General features: G+C 37.3%; 3 protein-coding genes across 5 annotated transcripts; 1 reads left to right on the top strand and 2 right to left on the bottom strand.

The window, feature by feature from the left end:
• The first annotated feature begins 10 nt into the window (after positions 1-10).
• Positions 11-5,682, top strand: LOC126851106 (PR domain zinc finger protein 10-like). 2 transcript variants are annotated; one of them, XM_050594709.1, is made up of 12 exons: positions 11-104; positions 292-505; positions 588-978; positions 1,057-1,398; positions 1,531-1,860; positions 1,929-2,123; positions 2,205-2,720; positions 2,833-3,097; positions 3,182-3,323; positions 3,401-3,589; positions 3,671-3,862; positions 3,937-5,682. In XM_050594709.1, exons 2-12 carry the CDS (start codon positions 341-343, stop codon positions 4,213-4,215), a joined length of 3,006 nt encoding a protein of 1,001 aa, XP_050450666.1. In that variant the 5' UTR covers positions 11-104; positions 292-340; the 3' UTR covers positions 4,216-5,682. The 2 variants fall into 2 exon arrangements, with proteins under 2 accessions (XP_050450666.1, XP_050450665.1); XM_050594708.1 differs by lacking the exon at positions 11-104 and having other exon boundaries at positions 133-505.
• Positions 5,683-5,812: 130 nt separating this feature from the next.
• Positions 5,813-9,020, bottom strand: LOC126851108 (potassium channel subfamily K member 13-like). Its single transcript, XM_050594712.1, has 5 exons — positions 8,825-9,020; positions 8,263-8,455; positions 7,559-7,633; positions 6,910-7,318; positions 5,813-6,681 (listed from the first exon to the last, which is right to left on the bottom strand). Exons 1-5 carry the CDS (start codon positions 8,951-8,953, stop codon positions 6,201-6,203), a joined length of 1,287 nt encoding a protein of 428 aa, XP_050450669.1. The 5' UTR covers positions 8,954-9,020; the 3' UTR covers positions 5,813-6,200.
• Positions 9,021-9,758: 738 nt separating this feature from the next.
• LOC126851107 (coiled-coil domain-containing protein 85C) lies at positions 9,759-16,716 on the bottom strand. Of its 2 annotated transcripts, XM_050594711.1 has the most exons (6): positions 16,652-16,716; positions 16,005-16,282; positions 12,508-15,340; positions 10,944-11,316; positions 10,305-10,573; positions 9,759-10,050 (listed from the first exon to the last, which is right to left on the bottom strand). In XM_050594711.1, the coding sequence occupies exons 3-6, from the start codon at positions 13,375-13,377 to the stop codon at positions 10,006-10,008; spliced, it is 1,557 nt and encodes a 518-aa protein (XP_050450668.1). In that variant the 5' UTR covers positions 13,378-15,340; positions 16,005-16,282; positions 16,652-16,716; the 3' UTR covers positions 9,759-10,005. The 2 variants fall into 2 exon arrangements, with proteins under 2 accessions (XP_050450668.1, XP_050450667.1); XM_050594710.1 differs by lacking the exons at positions 16,005-16,282; positions 16,652-16,716 and having other exon boundaries at positions 12,508-15,472.
• Positions 16,717-17,482: the final 766 nt, after the last annotated feature.

The following is a 17,482-nucleotide window of genomic DNA, read 5'->3' as shown; positions in this document are numbered from 1 at the left end:
CGATTGTTGACGGACCAGTGTTAGTGCTGCTGCAGCAGCTGGCAGCAGCAGGTGCATCACAAAGTGAGAGGTGCATCGACTTTGCAACCTGTATATTGAGGCTGGTAAGTCTTCCCGAAGACTTTAAATCAATGGAGACGCGTCCCACGAACACCTGTTTCTCGCGTGATGATTTCGTCCCCTCCTCGCGTTAATTTCGAAATACCGAATTGCAGTGTGGCAGTTAACACAGTTTGGTCTTCTAGTCTGTCAATCTCTCATACAGATATGTCAAATGTCATTTTAATATAGGCACAGGCGACAAAATATCAGACTTCTCTGGTGCGATACAAGACGTAAAATGGATCCAAGGGGCCCTCCTGAGGGGGCCCCTGCCGAGTCTTTCGAGATATCCAGCATCGACAAGGGAGCTGACACCTCAGTGAATTGGCCTATTGATCACGCTTTCGCTTCATCCTTGTGTGAACAACCGAAAAAATTGAATAACAGGCTTTTGTTTTTGACAGTGAGTAATCTTTGGTGACGAGTTATAATGTCGATATGAATTCCTATAAAATTGTTCCTATAAAATATCATTTTATTATCAGGTGGAATATGTGGAAGATCAATCCCGTCTATTTCCCACATACGAACAAATTTCTCTCTCTCCAAGAGCAGCCTCACCTCTATCCGAGTTCGAGCATCGCGTCAGTCCACTTGATCCAAATATGAGTTCTGCCGCTAGGTACTCTCCTACACCAGTCCAACTACCTTCTTCTCCTTTCCACAACTCTGTTGTTGTGCTTCAAGGTCCATCCTCTCCCTTAATATCCCAGCCTGAACCAAATATAAGAACGAGTATCAATTATGTGACTCAGTTGACCCATCCGATCGATGCTCAAGTTGTACCTCAAACAGATGCTACCACAGACTTTGTTGGCAATGGAAATGAAGAGGAGCTGGTATCAAGTGTTAGTAGCGAATTGATATTAATGCAAGGTAGGAAATAATCTATTTATAGAATAAAATAATTGTAGATATTTTCATGGTTATTTGATTATTTTATAATACTTACAGAAACTACATCTGAGTTGGAATCTTCAGCAACTCCCTTAATGCTAACAGGAATATCAGGTGCAGATTTTACTCTGACTAGAGATTTCTTAGTCATGCAAGATGATCAAATAAATGTTATCAACACATTTAAAAATCAAAATATGGAGATAGAAAACAGTCATGTTGCTTTATCATCTGTAATAGAAGATGCAAACAAAGAAAATAACAATCTTATTATGCCAGAGTGTGATAAAGAAATTCAACAAATCACTAGGAACATATCACCTAGCGAGAAGAAGAAACCAATTGAGAAGAAAGATGTAAGAAGATCAAAACGGCATATAACAGATAAAAAGAATTTGTGTAAGTATCATATAAATTATTTAAGATTATTTTAATTACACATATATACTTGTATTAATAGATAGTTTTGATCTTTTTATTTCATTATACTTTTCATTATATTTTTTATTTAATGGACATCCATTTTTATAGGGTGCGACGAGTATGACAATAATTGCACCAAAGACGACAGTTGTAATTTAAATGATGTGTGCACAATCGCAGATCAACCAGTACCATCGCGTGCTGTAGCAACACTGCCAGGATCATATCTTTCATTAAATAAATTATCTACTTCACAAGCTACAGCAGATGGTGTAACCTATGGAGTCTTTGCAAAACGTAATATTCGAAGGCGCACACAATTTGGACCTATAGAAGGTGTATTGTGCGCTTATGACGGCTCACCCTTCAAAAATGCTTTACCGCTACTCTATGAAACTCAGAGTGGTGAATTGTTGCAAGTAGATGTTTCAAACGAAAGTAAGTAATAATCTATTGCATCTGTTGATAAGATAGTGAATTTTTGAATTGTTATTGTATTTTTTCAGATACTTCAAACTGGATGCGGTTTGTGCGGCCTGCCCTAACATATAAAGAGCAAAATTTAATCATTTGTCAGCAAAAGGACGGAATAATATTTTTGACTAATAGAAATATTTCGCCAAAAGAAGAATTAAAGGCAGGCCCTAGTACAGACTATGCAAGTCGCAGAAATTTGCCAATACTTAAACCAGATGAAAAAGGTATACAAGATTGTGAATATAGAAATATTATATATTACATTATTCTAAAATATTAATTAATGCAAATCTTTTTTTTTATAGAGGTTACTAACCAAGTTTCTATATGGCCGCGTTTGGATGGCAGTTCTTGTAACAATCGACGTGTAAAAATGTTTTGTGGCAGAAATATGAAAGAAAAGGAAAATTCACGGCAGGACAACAAGTATAACAAGGAATGGAAATGTTCTGTGTGTAACCTGATTTTCAGAAAACCGAATCTGCTTAACTTACACACAGTTGTTCATTCTTCCAATGATATTAAAGTAGAGAATCAAACGACCATATGTCCACAATGTGGATTGGAATTCCAGAAGCAAAGTGAATTGGTGAATCACGTATCTCAACATGGACGATCGGCACCACCCAAAACGAAAAGATTAACTCCTCTAAGTACATACAAGTGTTCAATGTGTTATAAACGTTTTGCTACAAAGATACGATTACAACAGCACTGCTTGGCGCATGGTGCTGAGGACCAAAAGCCACTGCCATGCAGTATCTGCTTGAAACGATTTATGAATAACTCTGCGTTGTCTGGTCATTTGAAAACACATAAAGGTAATAAATCTATTATCTCCATAAGTTTATTATCTAAGTAATAAGTTATTCTAAATAAGTTATTTAATGGGGATTTAATTAAGAATTGTATTATAACGGTTTGAATTTGCAGAAAATAAGCAAGTCTTTGAGTGCCCAATGTGCAGACAGCTTTTTCGCCAAGGTACAATGTTGAAGGATCATGTTGAGACACATAGAAATCAAGATGGTATATTCAGCTGTCTCCACTGCCAGCGAACATTTATCAAGTATTCAGTTATTCGCAAACACATTCGGGCACATCATTGCGAAAGAAAACACAAATGTCAGCATTGTGCAAAACGTTTTCCGACGGTTGATAAATTGCGAATGCATTTGCTGAAACATTCTGATCATAGGTACAACACTTCTATAATTTTTTCATTTTACGTCAATTATATTAATAGCATTAATAAAAATCTGATTAATTTTTATTTACACAGAGAATTTCATTGTGCCAACTGTGGTAAGCGTTTCAAAAGAAAAGATAAATTGAAGGAACATATGACTAAAATACACCACTCTCAAACAGTTAATGGAGAACAAATGACACAGAACAACCAGACAAAGAAATTTGTGCCAAAGGTATGTCAAAGCAAAAATGTGATAATATGTGTGTATATTTTCTTCATTGTTTATTTGTACAATTTTTTGCTTGGCAGGTAAATCCGAACGATTACAATCGCTTCATTTATAAATGCCATCAATGTCTAGTGGGTTTCAAACGAAGAGGAATGCTGGTAAATCATTTAGCGAAACGGCATCCCGACGTCGCTCCAGAATCTGTACCAGAATTGAACTTACCTATTCTACGGCAAACCAGAGACTATTACTGCCAGTATTGCGACAAGGTTTAATCACACAAATTCGTATTTTTGCGTGTAAAAATAAAATTATCATTTTAAATAAATATTACGTATTTTTCTTTCAAGGTTTACAAAAGTAGCAGTAAGCGTAAAGCGCATATTATGAAGAATCATCCAGGTGCGGCTTTACCACCTAGTAACCGACAAAAGGAATCGGAATTCTCGGGACTGCCGAATCCGAGCTTTAGCCAAACAGTGGGCAGTGTCACAACTAGTCCTCAAGGTTGTCAATGGTGTCACAAACAGTACGCCAGTAAGGTAAGTTTTTTCACTGTATATTTGCTAATTGATAAAATCGGGAAAAAATTAGAATATGTAAATTGTAATTCAAGGCGAAACTCTTGCAACATCAACGCAAGAAACATGCCCATTTAATGGAACCGGCGGATCAAATACCGCGATCGCGGAACCGGCCACCGCAAAATCAAAATCAACCACCCGCGCTAAACGATAACAACTTTGTAATATCCAATTACATACAAGGATGCGACATAAACGGGGATTTTCTCAAACAAAAAATAATTAAAATCACGAACGACGTTGATCTGATAGGTAATGGTGGTCTGGAGATGGTCGGCCAACAATTTGTGCGTATGCGGGATATACGTTGAGGAGAAGCGTAGCATCCTCAATACGGAGGATGAGCGTTGTCAATTTAATGAGATATGAATCTCGCGATCTTTGTATGCAGCCGAGGCAGGCTGTTTTTTTTGGTACCGTTACCAAATCGGGATCGATGCTGCCCGATAATGAAGCGGTGAGGCATGTCGCCCGAAAAGATTTTGGGCTTTGTCAGCGTCGGTGCGAAACACTCGGCGCTGTTTTGTTGGTTGTACGTTGATCGGTTGACATTAACGACAGTTACCGATGATAAATAGCAGATTTGTTGGAAAGAGCACGCAGTTTTAAGAATACCGAACCTCTCGGGAAAAAAAACTGCCTAAAAACGTTGACTGGAAACCAATGAGTGTATTGTGACGGAGAACATTGTAGTCTCATACAATTGTTGAGAGATTTCTTCTTGAAATATTAAGAATATCATAAAGAAAAAAAGAGAAAAAAAAAGGTAGAACAAGTCCTGGTACTATCGACACGTCCTTTACACTAGGCCTGGTAGTTTTACTTTTAAAATCTTATACCAAGCTTATAAAATCCGATGTCATTCGAGTGTGAATTAGATGGACCAAATTTAAGCGTCAAGTTTAAGAAAACGATATTTAAGCCCGGCTTAAATTTGGCAGCGAACGAGACCACTGTGTTTTAGATCAGCGTGATTTCTTCCGTACGATTGTACGGATGAGTAATATTAAAAATCATTGTTCGCAACGTATTTGGCTTCATTAATGGCGAGCGATTGTCTGTAGATTACGTGAAAACTTGCAAATCTCTGCAAGAAATCGTCCATTTCACTTTTGCTCTTTCTCTCGTAATTCCAATTTCATCGTAAATGCTTACGTCCACGTTCTCATTTTAGAATAATGTACAAGTAAAATACGCGCTTTAGATCTCTTCACCGAAACATACTATTTTCACGTAATCATTTCGTAATCGCCAATTTCATCCACATATAAATCTAGCATCATAACTGAGCCTGTTTGAGAATGGCCGGCTCGAGATGTCGGTTTATCAACACACGGTACTGTAGTTACGTAGCCAAAGGAACTTTCGTTCTCGTAATTTTACGAGCAACAGAAGTAACGTACGTATATTTTAAGCTGTGTATACCTGGCCACGCGTTACGCATACGTAAGCACACTACAGGTATTTGCAACGATTGTTCAAGATTGTGTATTCCGCAACGTCTGAGTTCGGATAATTGTGTCTTTTCATACAACCTGTGGTAAACCTATCTGGTTGATGTATGTCGTAAATAAAATCCGCACGAATGATTTTCACACTCGGAAAAATTTATCGATGAGAAACGACGATGTTGAATTTATTTTACACGATGTATACATACGGCATACATTATCGCAATTACAAGGAAACAGAAGATTGCATGTTGTCGATGTCGTTGAGTACATGGAGGATTGTACTATAAACATGACTTAAATAAAATTATTCGATGAGCGATACAACGAATGCATCATTTATTACGATTACGTTGGACATCTATGAGTTCTGCGACACCGTAAAACCACCCAAAGATTGGATGTAAAGAAATTATTGGAACAAATATTCAAAATATCAAAAATAACCAAAAACAACATTAATTTATATATTAATAATTTTGAGGCATTAACAAATACTTGATATCGACAAATTTCTTATAAGAAATCTTAATATTGGGACTTTATATAATGTTACTAATTATTTTTTATTATGTTATATTTTGCTATAATCAGCACACTATCATTGCTCTCAAAATTATTAATTGCCAAACACATTGTGAAAAATATATTTGATACAGGTATGCGTTATCATATACGTATGTATTTGTACAGGATGTCTTATATATAGATTGGATATAGACCGATATTATCATTCCTCTAAAACACAAGCTTTAAGAAGAAATACAATAATATCATTCTGTATCTTACATAGGACACCTTGTATATACATTTTTATAGCCATTACTTTTTTGTCACGATTATACCTATCTATTTATCGTGCTTTTACTTTCAAATTTTTCACTGGCGATTGCGAGTGGACCCACCGCACCAGGTCTCAGCATCTGATGATTTGGCGTAGTGGCGAGCGATCCGGCGCCTCTTTGCTTCTGCGCGGCGTCGTAAAGCTGTTTTTGCATAACAGCTAGGGAGACTTTATTGGCGGACAGGAAATCCTTCATGGAGATCAATTCGCCGGACATTCTGCGAGGCGTCTCCGAATTATCCTCTGCTCTGATTGAATCCCTGCCAACGAATCTTGTCGTCGGCCTCCTCTTCGAGTAGTATATGGTCGATACTGAAGACTGTCGTCTTGGTAGATACGGTGCCGCCACGTCCCGATTACCATATTGCAACTTGTGTATCACATAATTCAGGCCCTGTTTTATCACGATTGACGTGACATTCAACAGGGAATATATGCAGCAACATCCCACCACTAGGAAGATGAAGTTCGCAAATCTGTACCTGCGTAAATGCGCGTAAAAAAGAATAAAATTTGTTTACACGCATAGAACTTTATTGACAAAAATCTTCTTATTTTTAATAATTTGCAATTTTCTTTCAAGAACTAATAATATCTTTAAAATTTTATTAGGAAAAAATCTAACATTTATGCAAAATTTTAATTGCGCGCCACAATAAATTCATACAAAATTGATCTTATTAATTCGACGAGAAAGTTTCACAACGTACCAATGTACGTGAGGATAGTTTGGTTTTTGCGTGCTAACGAAATCGCCGAACCCGATGGTGGTGAAGCTGATGAAAGCAAAGTACAATGCATCAAAGTAATCCCAGTCTTCCAGCGATGCATAAAGCGCGGCGGCGCAACTGGCGATGATGCAGGAAACCGCGGACAAATAGAGCATGACCCCATATACACTCGGTTTCCATTGATCCAGATCCACGTGATTGTCGTCGTCGTCGAGAATGTCCGGTAAAGATGATCTTTTTGGAGTGTTCATTGACTTAGAAATCCGTCGAGACGCTAATATAGTCTTGCGAAGACGTCTCCTCAATCGACGTACGTGCCAGCTGCGTAAAATCCACGCCAGGAAAGTGATGATTCTTTCCAGGAAGAGATTGAAGAACAGTATGCCACCTAAATTATTCATATTTATAATTTTATAATTAAATAACTTTCAGATTTTCAAAATTTATTTTTTGCACGATAGAAAATGTTTTAAAGTCTTATTTTAATGTTAAGAGTAGAATTTATCTGCCAATTTTCCCCTTTATTAAGAGTAGAGATTACTTTTTTAATGAATTTGATTGTTGAATTTTTTTTTTTAATATTTTACGTTAAATATTTTTATCACTTGATATATATTTGTATTATTACCGGAACAACCGAAGAAACCATAAAGAACGACTGCCGCTTTGCCGGCCGTCGTCTGGGGCGCAGTGCTTCCGTATCCTGCAAAATTACTTTAGTATCATCAACTTCTTTCATTTTAGAAACGGGACTATATGAGACATGTGTGGATATGTATAGAGAGATCGGAACGACCAAGGGACAACCAGGCCTGTGGAGAGTGCGAGACTAGGTCGCGAGATATTAGCATTCCGGAATTCACAGAAGTACATTCTCATGCATACGCCGGCCGACGACCTTTATCCCTTTATTTAACATCATTATCAAGAGTTTTACTGAAGAATGCGATCATCTCGACAATTTTTCTTTATTTTATATAAATACTTATATACATCGCAAAATCATCTTTGCACTCGAAGAATTTAAATTTGCTTTAATAAAAAAAAAATAAAAAATTATACGGATTAATAATAATAATTCTAATATAAAAAATTTTGCTTTTACAGATGTTAAAATCTAGAATGTAAAATTAAATCACTGAAATAGATATCGTTCTCATTAAAAACGATCTTTTCATGCAATTTCTTAGAACAGGGAACCGAAAGAATGCAAAGCGCAGGACACACGCGACACAAATCCTAGTGACCCCGATATCTCAGTCACAGATGTGGATGCGGATGACTAGTGGTAGTATTCCAAACACGATATATTATGTATGTTTCATTTCTTACCGATCGTAGAGACTATGGTGCCTACGAAATGAAAACTGCCAGGAAAGTCCCAGCGGCGTCTCTTGTTGATGATGCCGGTGGCGGAAGCGTTGCCGTAAGCGTACAACAATTCGTGCAATCTCTGCAGGGCCAAGGGACTACCTCGCAAGTGGTGCCTTCGAAATGCGTGATATACCCGCCAAAATTCTGCCGCCTATACCCCCGCCCCGAAAATATCGATAGAAAAATTAAAATAAACAGATGATTCATCGTAAATTTGACAAATTTGATAAAAGTATATCTCCACACATTGATCAGATGTTACAAAAATACACACACAATTCATTGATTCGCGTCTGGTATGAATTAATATTAAATAAAGTCTCTGCTGTATCTTTAAATCGCTAATTCATATTTTGAACATAAAAAGAAAAAAAGGCTTATATTAATATCTTTTTATCTAAAAAATAAAGAACGCATATTTTTTCAACCTGTAATTGTTCCTCATAAAAAAATATTATAACGAGCAAATAAGAATAATTTTTTTGCGAAGATACACATGTACAACACAACAATTCTATACCTGCCGTATCTCAAGATCACTCTCTAGCCTTTGAAAGAGAGCCGCGCCTGCGAGCATGTACGCTGCCAGGACAACAGCGAGGAGGATGATCCTGGCGTTGTCCTCCGCGAGGCCTCCGCACAAGCACATCACCGGCGACTCTCATCTTTCCGACAGCCGGCGGCTGCTGCACGCGATCCCCACCGCTGTTCTTCATCCGAAGTGGGTGGCGCAAGCTCAGGGGCCGAGAAGAATTTACGAATAAATACAAGAATGTGTGAGAGAAGCACAATCTGAGAGAACATCTTCTCTTTAAAATGTACGTATATAGATAATGTATTTGATGAAAAAAAATTTGATATTAGATAATTTGATTTTTTCGTGTTAAATATAAAATATTAATATCATTTCTTTGACGAATTACGTAAAATTTGAATTCCAAGATGGTTTTAAGTTTACACGATACTAACAATAAATAGTAATAAAATTGATCGGAGCTAGATTGGAGAATATCCTAATTGCCTTGCATTGATGCGGCGGTATAGAGTAGCATAGCGAAAAGCAGGGATGTGAATGTAGGGCAATCTCCATCGCCAGTACCATTGAGAGGACAAATCCTTTGACGAGATAAAAATAGAAATATACAAACACTCGCTCTTGCGTATTCAACTTGCGTGAACTCTGTCAAGGGGATGTCTTTTCGTGAAAAGCGTCTTTAAGCAAACGCTATCTGACGAATGTAAAAAAGATGGATGCTAAATTGACCTTACGCCTTATCGATATCTCTGTCAATTCCGAAGTTACGCATAAAATAGATATTTCGAAAATGCTGTAAACCTAATTTTGAAACTAAATTTTGCTCTTTATAATTAAAAGAGGAAAGGAAAAAGGGCAAGGGGAGGAGGGGGATAATGTAGAGAATAAATCGTAAACGTTGTATAATAAAAATATTTTATTAACAGTCAATCTGGACAAGTTAACGACACGCTACGTTTGTATAAATATAATAGATACTATCATATTTTCATACTGAGATTGTACACACACATACAAAAATCTACACATAAATATTATATTTGTTATATAATATTTGTCCTTTACTAACTATAATACTAATGTTACGTCTCAGACGTGTTAGATCTTATCGCTTTGTATTAGTAATATTCGAAAGTTAACAGTTAATCGTCTTATCGATAGGATCATTAATGCCTTGCTTGCGGACCCTCCTCCAATTTTCGCCATACAACCTGAAGAGTAAAGATTAATCATAAATATCGTAATACATCGTAACGAACGTATCACGCGGAAGATTCTTTCGGACAAATTCTAGAATATAAAAATCGTACAAAATAATTAGATTTTAAAGAAGAGAGAGATTTTAATTTTAATTCTCTTAATATTTTTTCAAAGATTTTTTTCTAGAAATATAAAATTAAAGATTAGGTCTTGAAAATTATGCGTTCATTGAAGTCAATTCAGTGGTCCCATGATATTTACTTACATTGCACATTTCTCTAACTAGCGCTTTCTCTCCATCATGACCTTCTTCTCTTTCCAGTTGTTCTCTGACTTCAAGAACCTGAAGAGCGCGTACTACGGCTTCCGGTCGGCTTCCTAAGCCGTGAGTATTGTCGTTCGGGCTCGCAGAACTGTCCCAAACTTCACCAGGTGGTATTTCCCAACCTTGCGCACGAGCTTGGAGAACACTCTTGTCTTCCTCCAACTGCTTCACTCGTTGCTCTAAACTCCTTACATATTGCATCGTTTGGTCTGCAAGAAATTCGCAATCATTCCAGAATGCAAGAAAATTGTCGAATCATATCTTCCACATACAGTATGTACAAAATATCATATTATTTGACGATTATAAGTACATTTAATATTTAAATTTCACTTACGTATAATGTATATTTATAATGTCAAATTAATATTATGACGCAAAACCAATGATTTTCTTTCCCATAATACATATATAATTTTATAGAAATTATATAATTATATAATTTATAGAAATTATATAATTGTGCAACAAAATTATTATGTTTTTTATTTGAGCGTAGACTTTCGCGTTAAAAATGGTTTTCGCTTATTTACGAGAGAGAAAGAGAGAGGTCAGTTATTTCTTTTTACTATATTTTACCGTTAAATGTGGAAGTATGCCTTGGCCTCGGCAGCGCGGTCTCCTCGGCGTTTGTGCTCGAACTCGATCCATCGCCGTCATCCCTTTGACCTCCACCGCGTTCTTCATCGAGATATAGGCACAACTCTTTGAGTTCCAAATTGTCCTTAATCAACTCCTGCTGTTTGTTATCCAGTTGACGCAACTTGTTCTGATAGGCCGAGACCTCTTGTCGCATAACGCTTACTGTATATCGGCCGAACCTCTGCCACTCTCTCGCTAGCTTACGACCCTTTTGTCGATCGTCGTCTAAAAAGCAACAGAGATCGCGCAGTTCCTGATTATCATCGTTCAGTCTTTGGTTGGCCTCCTTGAGCGCCCGCAGCTCGTTCAACTGAAAAGTAGATAGCATTATCAAGCCACGCTCGCTTTATATTCCTTAAAGTCAGAATTTTCGATAAATCCGATGGTAAAATTTTATTTTCACGAACAATGTGTAAGTAAAAAAATAGATTTATATAAATTCAAATATACAAAAACTCTGTTGCAATATTCCCATTTTTTATTAGGAATAAACAATAACTTCAAATTGCATAAAAATGTATAGATAAACTCTAATCATAAATTTTGAACTATTTGAATACAATTAACAAGTTCTCTATATTTATAAATTATTTTATTTATATATATAATAAAATCAAAAAAATGTAATAATAAATACAAAATAAAATTAAAAAAAAAATATATATGTATATATATATATATATATTTTTTTGTTCACATAATATTGATACATCTTTTAATTCAGCCGAATATCTTTTGTATTATTAGTCGATGTGTCTGTTGCCAGAAAAATAACGGAGTCAATGATCTCACGCGGATGACGTATTCGCGCTGCGGTATGTACCGATTGTGTCGAAAAAAGTCTTTCACGTGTGTATGAGCAATGCGTGACCAATTCCGATTACGCATTTCGATAAAGCCAATATTTTACCGGCTAAAGGAAACCGATTGTCCCTACGATTATTTACGGCTTATCTCACATACGCGTGACTGCTTGAAATTATGTCGTTTCGATCTGCATGACCTACAAGAGCCTCTCAAAAACTTCCATATGACGCGCTAACGATTTCAAGGTCAGCGAACCACATTTCGCATCCGGAAAATATAACGAAATGTTACGGTATATCGTGATTTTATTGATGTAATGATTTGTGGTGATAACAAGATATAAAAAAGTAAAAAAGATTTAGTTGCATCATCAGTTATCTACAAAGTTAATAGAACTGGATTCATCTCATTCAACTTATTACTAATTTATTACTAATTTTATTATTTATAACAATTTATTACTAATTAAAAAATATTAATAGAAAAACGAGGTTCTGAAATAACAATAAAATAAGTGAAATTAATAATTAATAATTATTTAGCCTGCGTTATCTATTTGTATCAAACTATATTTTTATAATAGATTTTTTGACCAAATTAAATTTTCTTGTTTAGCACGACTCGTTAACTTTCCAATTGTGATTTGATTAATTCAATCATTTACGCTACCAGAAAATTTGGCAAAAGAACTCACCAAGCTTTGTATCTGGCGATTCTGCTCGGCAGCGAGCCTAGCGATGTCACTCTCAGTCTTTCGTACAAACTTGAGCATCTCCACAGGGCCAAGTCGCAGAAATTCGTCGTCGCTGATTCTCTGCCTAATCGGCGCACTCTGGCCACTGTTCACCGCGGGATATTGACTACTAGGTGGCAAGTATGAGCTTTGACCAAGCTTAGTTTGTTGGAAGTAAGTTGGAGGCTGCTGTTGTTGCTGCTGGCTCTTAGACGTTGCCACCGATGCAGCAGCAATTAGTGCATTACCCGGTTGCGAATGATGATGATGATGCTCTATCCTCGGCGAGTACTTGCTCTGTGCATCTTTCGGCGCTTGCTGTTGTACTTGTTGTTGTGATTGCGTCAGTTGTTGTGGTTGATGCTGCTGCTGTTGCGGATGATGTTGCAAGGTCGATGGTGGCGGTAACGTGCGTAGTTGCGTGCTCTGTTGATGGTTCAAGGCCGCGCCCGGACCTTGACTGCTGCCGACCTGGGCCGAGTTTGGCGCCGACGTAATTCCGTTGGCGAAATGAAGATGATTCTTCAGGATGCCGCTGGTGGGTTGCGGCGGGGGTTGATAGCGCGGCGGCAACTGGTCCACTGACTTAATCACGTGCGAAGGATGATGCTGCTGCTGCTGCTGGTGTTGCGGCTGTTGCTGCTGCTGCGGCTGGGACTTACTCTTATTGGACATCGCGGCTAATTTAGCTCCAGGCTGCGCCGTGTCCCATTTCAGAAAGTCCGTCGCAGTCTCTTCGCGCCGGTTCGACCCGCCAAAATCTGGGTCAGCGCGCGATCTCTCACGAGCAACGGCGGGCCCGGTCTGCGCGACCGGCCCCGCGCGATACATACGTTGTTCCCTCCACGTCTTCCGGGCCTCGCTTTATCGCCGTAGGTGGCCCTACGCGCGCTATTCTCTCAACGGCCGATTTTCTGGGTTCTTCTTCTTCGTTTCTTTGGCCTTCTCTTTGCCTTCTTCTCGTCTTCTTTCCCGCGCTTCTTGTTCCAAGTGCACCTGCCAATAGCGCCTAACTGTTGCGTGCTTGCGACGCAACAGAGAATTCTCTCACGAAGGATTCTTTCATCTTCCGTAATTCTAGTCTAGCGAGATCCGTTATGACTTACAATCAGTTATATCCAATTTCTCTTGGCGTCAGTTAGCAAACATTAGCTTTCTATCCGCAATAGAGACAGTCTCGTAATCCAAGAAAAGGCAGAGAAGCAATTATTTCCCAAATAACTTTATCCGACAATTAACTGGAGATGAAAAAAATTGACACTATTCGCTTTTGCGAATTTACGGGATTACGCCATCACTCATCCATATTTTACAAAAAATTAACTAATTATGAGTTTTTCACCATTCATTTTAGAAAAATGTTATTAGGAAAAATTATATAAAATCACATTATCTCAGAATTATTTATCGCACAAATCAAACGAAATTATCATCTGTCTTAGATATTTTAAAGTGAAACGATTTAAAAGATCGAACGATATATTTGATGTGAATACATTTACCCTATTTATTTTGAAAACTATTCACTTTTGAATCTACTCTCGTCTTACGATATACAATCCATGCGTCAGCGTCACTCTCGTCACAATCACGGCCTTCACGTTCAACTTAAGCTTATGCTGCTTACAATCGACATACCAGTCTCTCGTACACTAATCCCCAGCGCAATGCCACGAGTAACACCGATTCTCCTCTATTACATGTCCCCTTCACGTCTCTCTCCGACTTCGATGCCCTTCGCTTTAGTAGATCTCAGGCGCGAGACACAGATTTTATATCAATTCTCTCTTCTTGTAATATTCACATGTCTCTCCTCTATTTTCTTTTCTTGAATTTATAAATTTCCATAAAGCACGAATTAAACCAATTCACGTGTTTTCCGTCAAAAGAAATATATTTCTCAGTGTATACTAAAAGAAAAGGCAAGGAATTAAATTAATTTTCGTCTATTAGCATAACATTTTTCTTTATCTCTGCTTTGATATATAACATCGCAAAGAAATATAAGATTATATTAATTTTTTTTTATCAGCATGATCACATGTCACAAATATTTCGCCTTGGCTCGCGAAAAGAACAAACACGCCTTATCTTGTCAATCGATTCAAATGTGCCACTCTAACTTCGACAGACGCTAATTGTTGAGTTCAAACCCACGTAGCTGTCATTCTGGCGGCGCCGAGAGTAGATGGCGGGAAGCCCGCTAACTCACGACGTGTCCTCGACTTGTAGTCGTCGTCATTTCACCTGGCTTCCCGCCTGTGCTCCCCTACACTTCCAGATTCGTAATCTCTCAGAAAATGCGCATTCCGCATTGTCAGTCGTTCGCACTGTCAACTATGCACCGCCCGAGTTTAAGTTTTAGGTGTGTCTGGGGCCTCAAGTCCAATCGTCGTGATGTTTTACGTTCTCCAAAAGAGTCTTACCGATCGCCACGAGACGACTGCCGTCACTGTACTCCGAACACCGGACTGGTAATGCCCAGTGATGCTTTCGCTCGCTCGACGGCCAACACGGGCCGGATCCCCGTTTTTCTCGCCGCTGGGCCGCATTTCACGGGATGCCCAGTGCCGTACTCATTCGACTGGACCAACGTGAAACTCGTAGATGTATGCAACTTGCGAATGCATACAATGTCTCTTCTTGTTATGTCTAAAATTTAAATTAAATTTTTAAATTTCTTTTTCTCTCTTCATTTTTTCACTCTTAATGTTTATCGCAAATGTCAGATAATAGATATTTTTCTTTCTTCACTCTTAATCCTTTTGATTATGATTGTATAACTTTCGAGTATCTGGAAATCACATTAGAATTAGTTGTTAAATCTTGTTCGATTTAAGATTCACGATTTTTGTTGCGAATTTATAAATATCAATTCTCTCATTTCGTATGAATTATTGAGCCAATGTTTCAACATTTATCGCTTATCACGTGAACCCCGATATGTGTAACTCGTATCAAAATCGCATACTAACAATATGGCGTTCCCTCGTGGAACATGAAGCGATTGTAGACGATATCGGGTCCGGTAAGACCCTGACGCGGGAACGTGCAACGATCTTCCGATTGGTTCGCTCGAGCAGCAAAGGGAAAGGGTTGAAACGAAAGTTTCGAAGTCGTGGGAGGTTGCGAGACCAGAGGTCGACAGGTAGGGTCCCGCGATTTAATAGCTACGTTGAAAAGGATCGATGCTGATAGATATCATGTTATATTATGCTACGGATTTGTATAATTGTATAACTTTTATTTAGAAAATATGAATTTCGAAGCTAGATTATAGTTCATTCTTGCGTGTGTATTCTATCGCTTATTTATTAGAGCATACAAGTTTCAAAGCAAATAGAAGTAAAAATTAAAAGAAATCAATATAAATTTATATTATACTAAAGTTTTTTTTTGATAAGATTCCGGGAGATTACGAGTGTTTCAGAATTGTAATAAATTTTTTTAATAGTTACCCATTCTTATATTATCTGATGATGGATTTTCTAATTCTTTTTTCGCCAGTACGTGTTTAACATGCGACCTCGGTCTTTACAACTAGTTCGCAGTAATTAATCGTAGTTTCCCATGGGACTTTCCGGTCGTCTGAGAGACTTTTCAGCGGAAAACACTGATCTCTCAACGAATGAGAGAACATTAGCATGCAAGTAGAAACACGATACACGTAATTTCCATCAATGCATTTTGTGTCGATGAAAAGAAAAGTCATTTCCTTCGCTCGTTACTAACACACCTATAATCGCACATACAGTAAATGATTATTCAGTAATATATATATATATATATATATATATATATATATATATATATATATATATATATATTAGAACATGTAACAGCACAAATCAATAACTTTTCTCACGTTTTTCTTTTTTTGCGATAAGAAGCTATTTGGAGTAAACGATTTGAAATGAAAATTACAAGAGTTTGCAAGTTTAAATTTTTCAAATCAATCTGCCTTATCAAAGCTTACATCTTTTCTTTGTAATTTTTTTTAAGATATGTAAATAATTGACGCTCGTCAATTTCACAGACTGTACCGCGCGGCAGGTGTTACTTCTTTATGCTTGTTCGCCAGAGGTGATCTTTAAAAATATTCTACCTGTACAGATACAACGGGGATGCACCTGCGTTCCAGTGCCGTCTATGCGCGATTTACGTTAGACACCGGATGAGCAATGAAGGGATCAGGTAAAATTTCAAAGCGTCCCTTTAAATCCGGTTTGTCGAGACTTCGGAATGCCGGAAAATATTTCCATCTCAGGTCAGATGTCTATTGTACTTTCATAGAAAAGCTTTCATATGCAAAGATATGCGCCGGACTTTTGATTGAAATATCGTTGATGGATCGAATGCATTGTCTTGAGAGAAATATGAAATCAAGATTAGTCAAGATTCTTTACCTTGCTAAGTATGAAAACTCATAAAGAAATTTAAAGGAATACATATATAAAGATACTCGTATATGAAGATAAATGTACCTTATTCCAAGTATATGCACCAAGTTGTTACATATATATATATATATATATATATATATATATATATATATATATGTGTGTATGTGTGTATTCATTCTTCATAATTGACTGAATATCAAAATGACATTAACTTCTTCAAAATAAGGGGGAATTTCACATGCACTAAAAATAGAAAATTTTCCATGAGTAATCAACTTATCGAGAAACAATTCCAACTATTCTTCATCAACAAGCGTAAAAAAACACTCGACCGAATTCACAGGAGACAATTTGAAGAATTTAGGTTTATTACTGTGCGATGTAAATCGAACCTGCATGAACATGAAACTTCTGTTTTATCCACGATGTGGGTAAAACAGAACAGGACTAAAAAGTATTAAATTCCATCGGTAGATGTAGATGAGTGCGCGAAGACTGAGCCGACCGATGGCAAGCGGCGCTTGCGGCTACAT

The sequence above is a fragment of the Cataglyphis hispanica genome, chromosome 7 (genome assembly GCF_021464435.1).
Source record: "Cataglyphis hispanica isolate Lineage 1 chromosome 7, ULB_Chis1_1.0, whole genome shotgun sequence".
Taxonomy (NCBI): Eukaryota; Metazoa; Arthropoda; class Insecta; order Hymenoptera; family Formicidae; genus Cataglyphis; species Cataglyphis hispanica.
This window is presented reverse-complemented; position numbering and strand designations above follow the sequence as displayed.

What these genes read in the sequence shown, in the direction of transcription:
- LOC126851107 (XM_050594711.1), bottom strand. Translation starts at nt 13,377, where the DNA reads ATGTATCGCGCGGGGCCGGTCGCGCAGACCGGGCCCGCCGTTGCTCGT. An exon ending in ATCGCCAGATACAAAGCTTG is followed by an intron (nt 11,317 to 12,507) that starts GTGAGTTCTTTT and finishes TCTACTTTTCAG; the next exon opens with TTGAACGAGCTGCGGGCGCT. An exon ending in TAGTTAGAGAAATGTGCAAT is followed by an intron (nt 10,051 to 10,304) that starts GTAAGTAAATAT and finishes TTTACTCTTCAG; the next exon opens with GTTGTATGGCGAAAATTGGA.
- LOC126851106 (XM_050594709.1), top strand. Translation starts at nt 341, where the DNA reads ATGGATCCAAGGGGCCCTCCTGAGGGGGCCCCTGCCGAGTCTTTCGAG. An exon ending in ACTTAAACCAGATGAAAAAG is followed by an intron (nt 2,124 to 2,204) that starts GTATACAAGATT and finishes TTTTTTTTATAG; the next exon opens with AGGTTACTAACCAAGTTTCT. An exon ending in TCATTTGAAAACACATAAAG is followed by an intron (nt 2,721 to 2,832) that starts GTAATAAATCTA and finishes TTGAATTTGCAG; the next exon opens with AAAATAAGCAAGTCTTTGAG.
- LOC126851108 (XM_050594712.1), bottom strand. Translation starts at nt 8,953, where the DNA reads ATGTGCTTGTGCGGAGGCCTCGCGGAGGACAACGCCAGGATCATCCTC. An exon ending in GTGATCTTGAGATACGGCAG is followed by an intron (nt 8,456 to 8,824) that starts GTATAGAATTGT and finishes GCGGGGGTATAG; the next exon opens with GCGGCAGAATTTTGGCGGGT. An exon ending in TGGTTTCTTCGGTTGTTCCG is followed by an intron (nt 7,319 to 7,558) that starts GTAATAATACAA and finishes TGAATAATTTAG; the next exon opens with GTGGCATACTGTTCTTCAAT.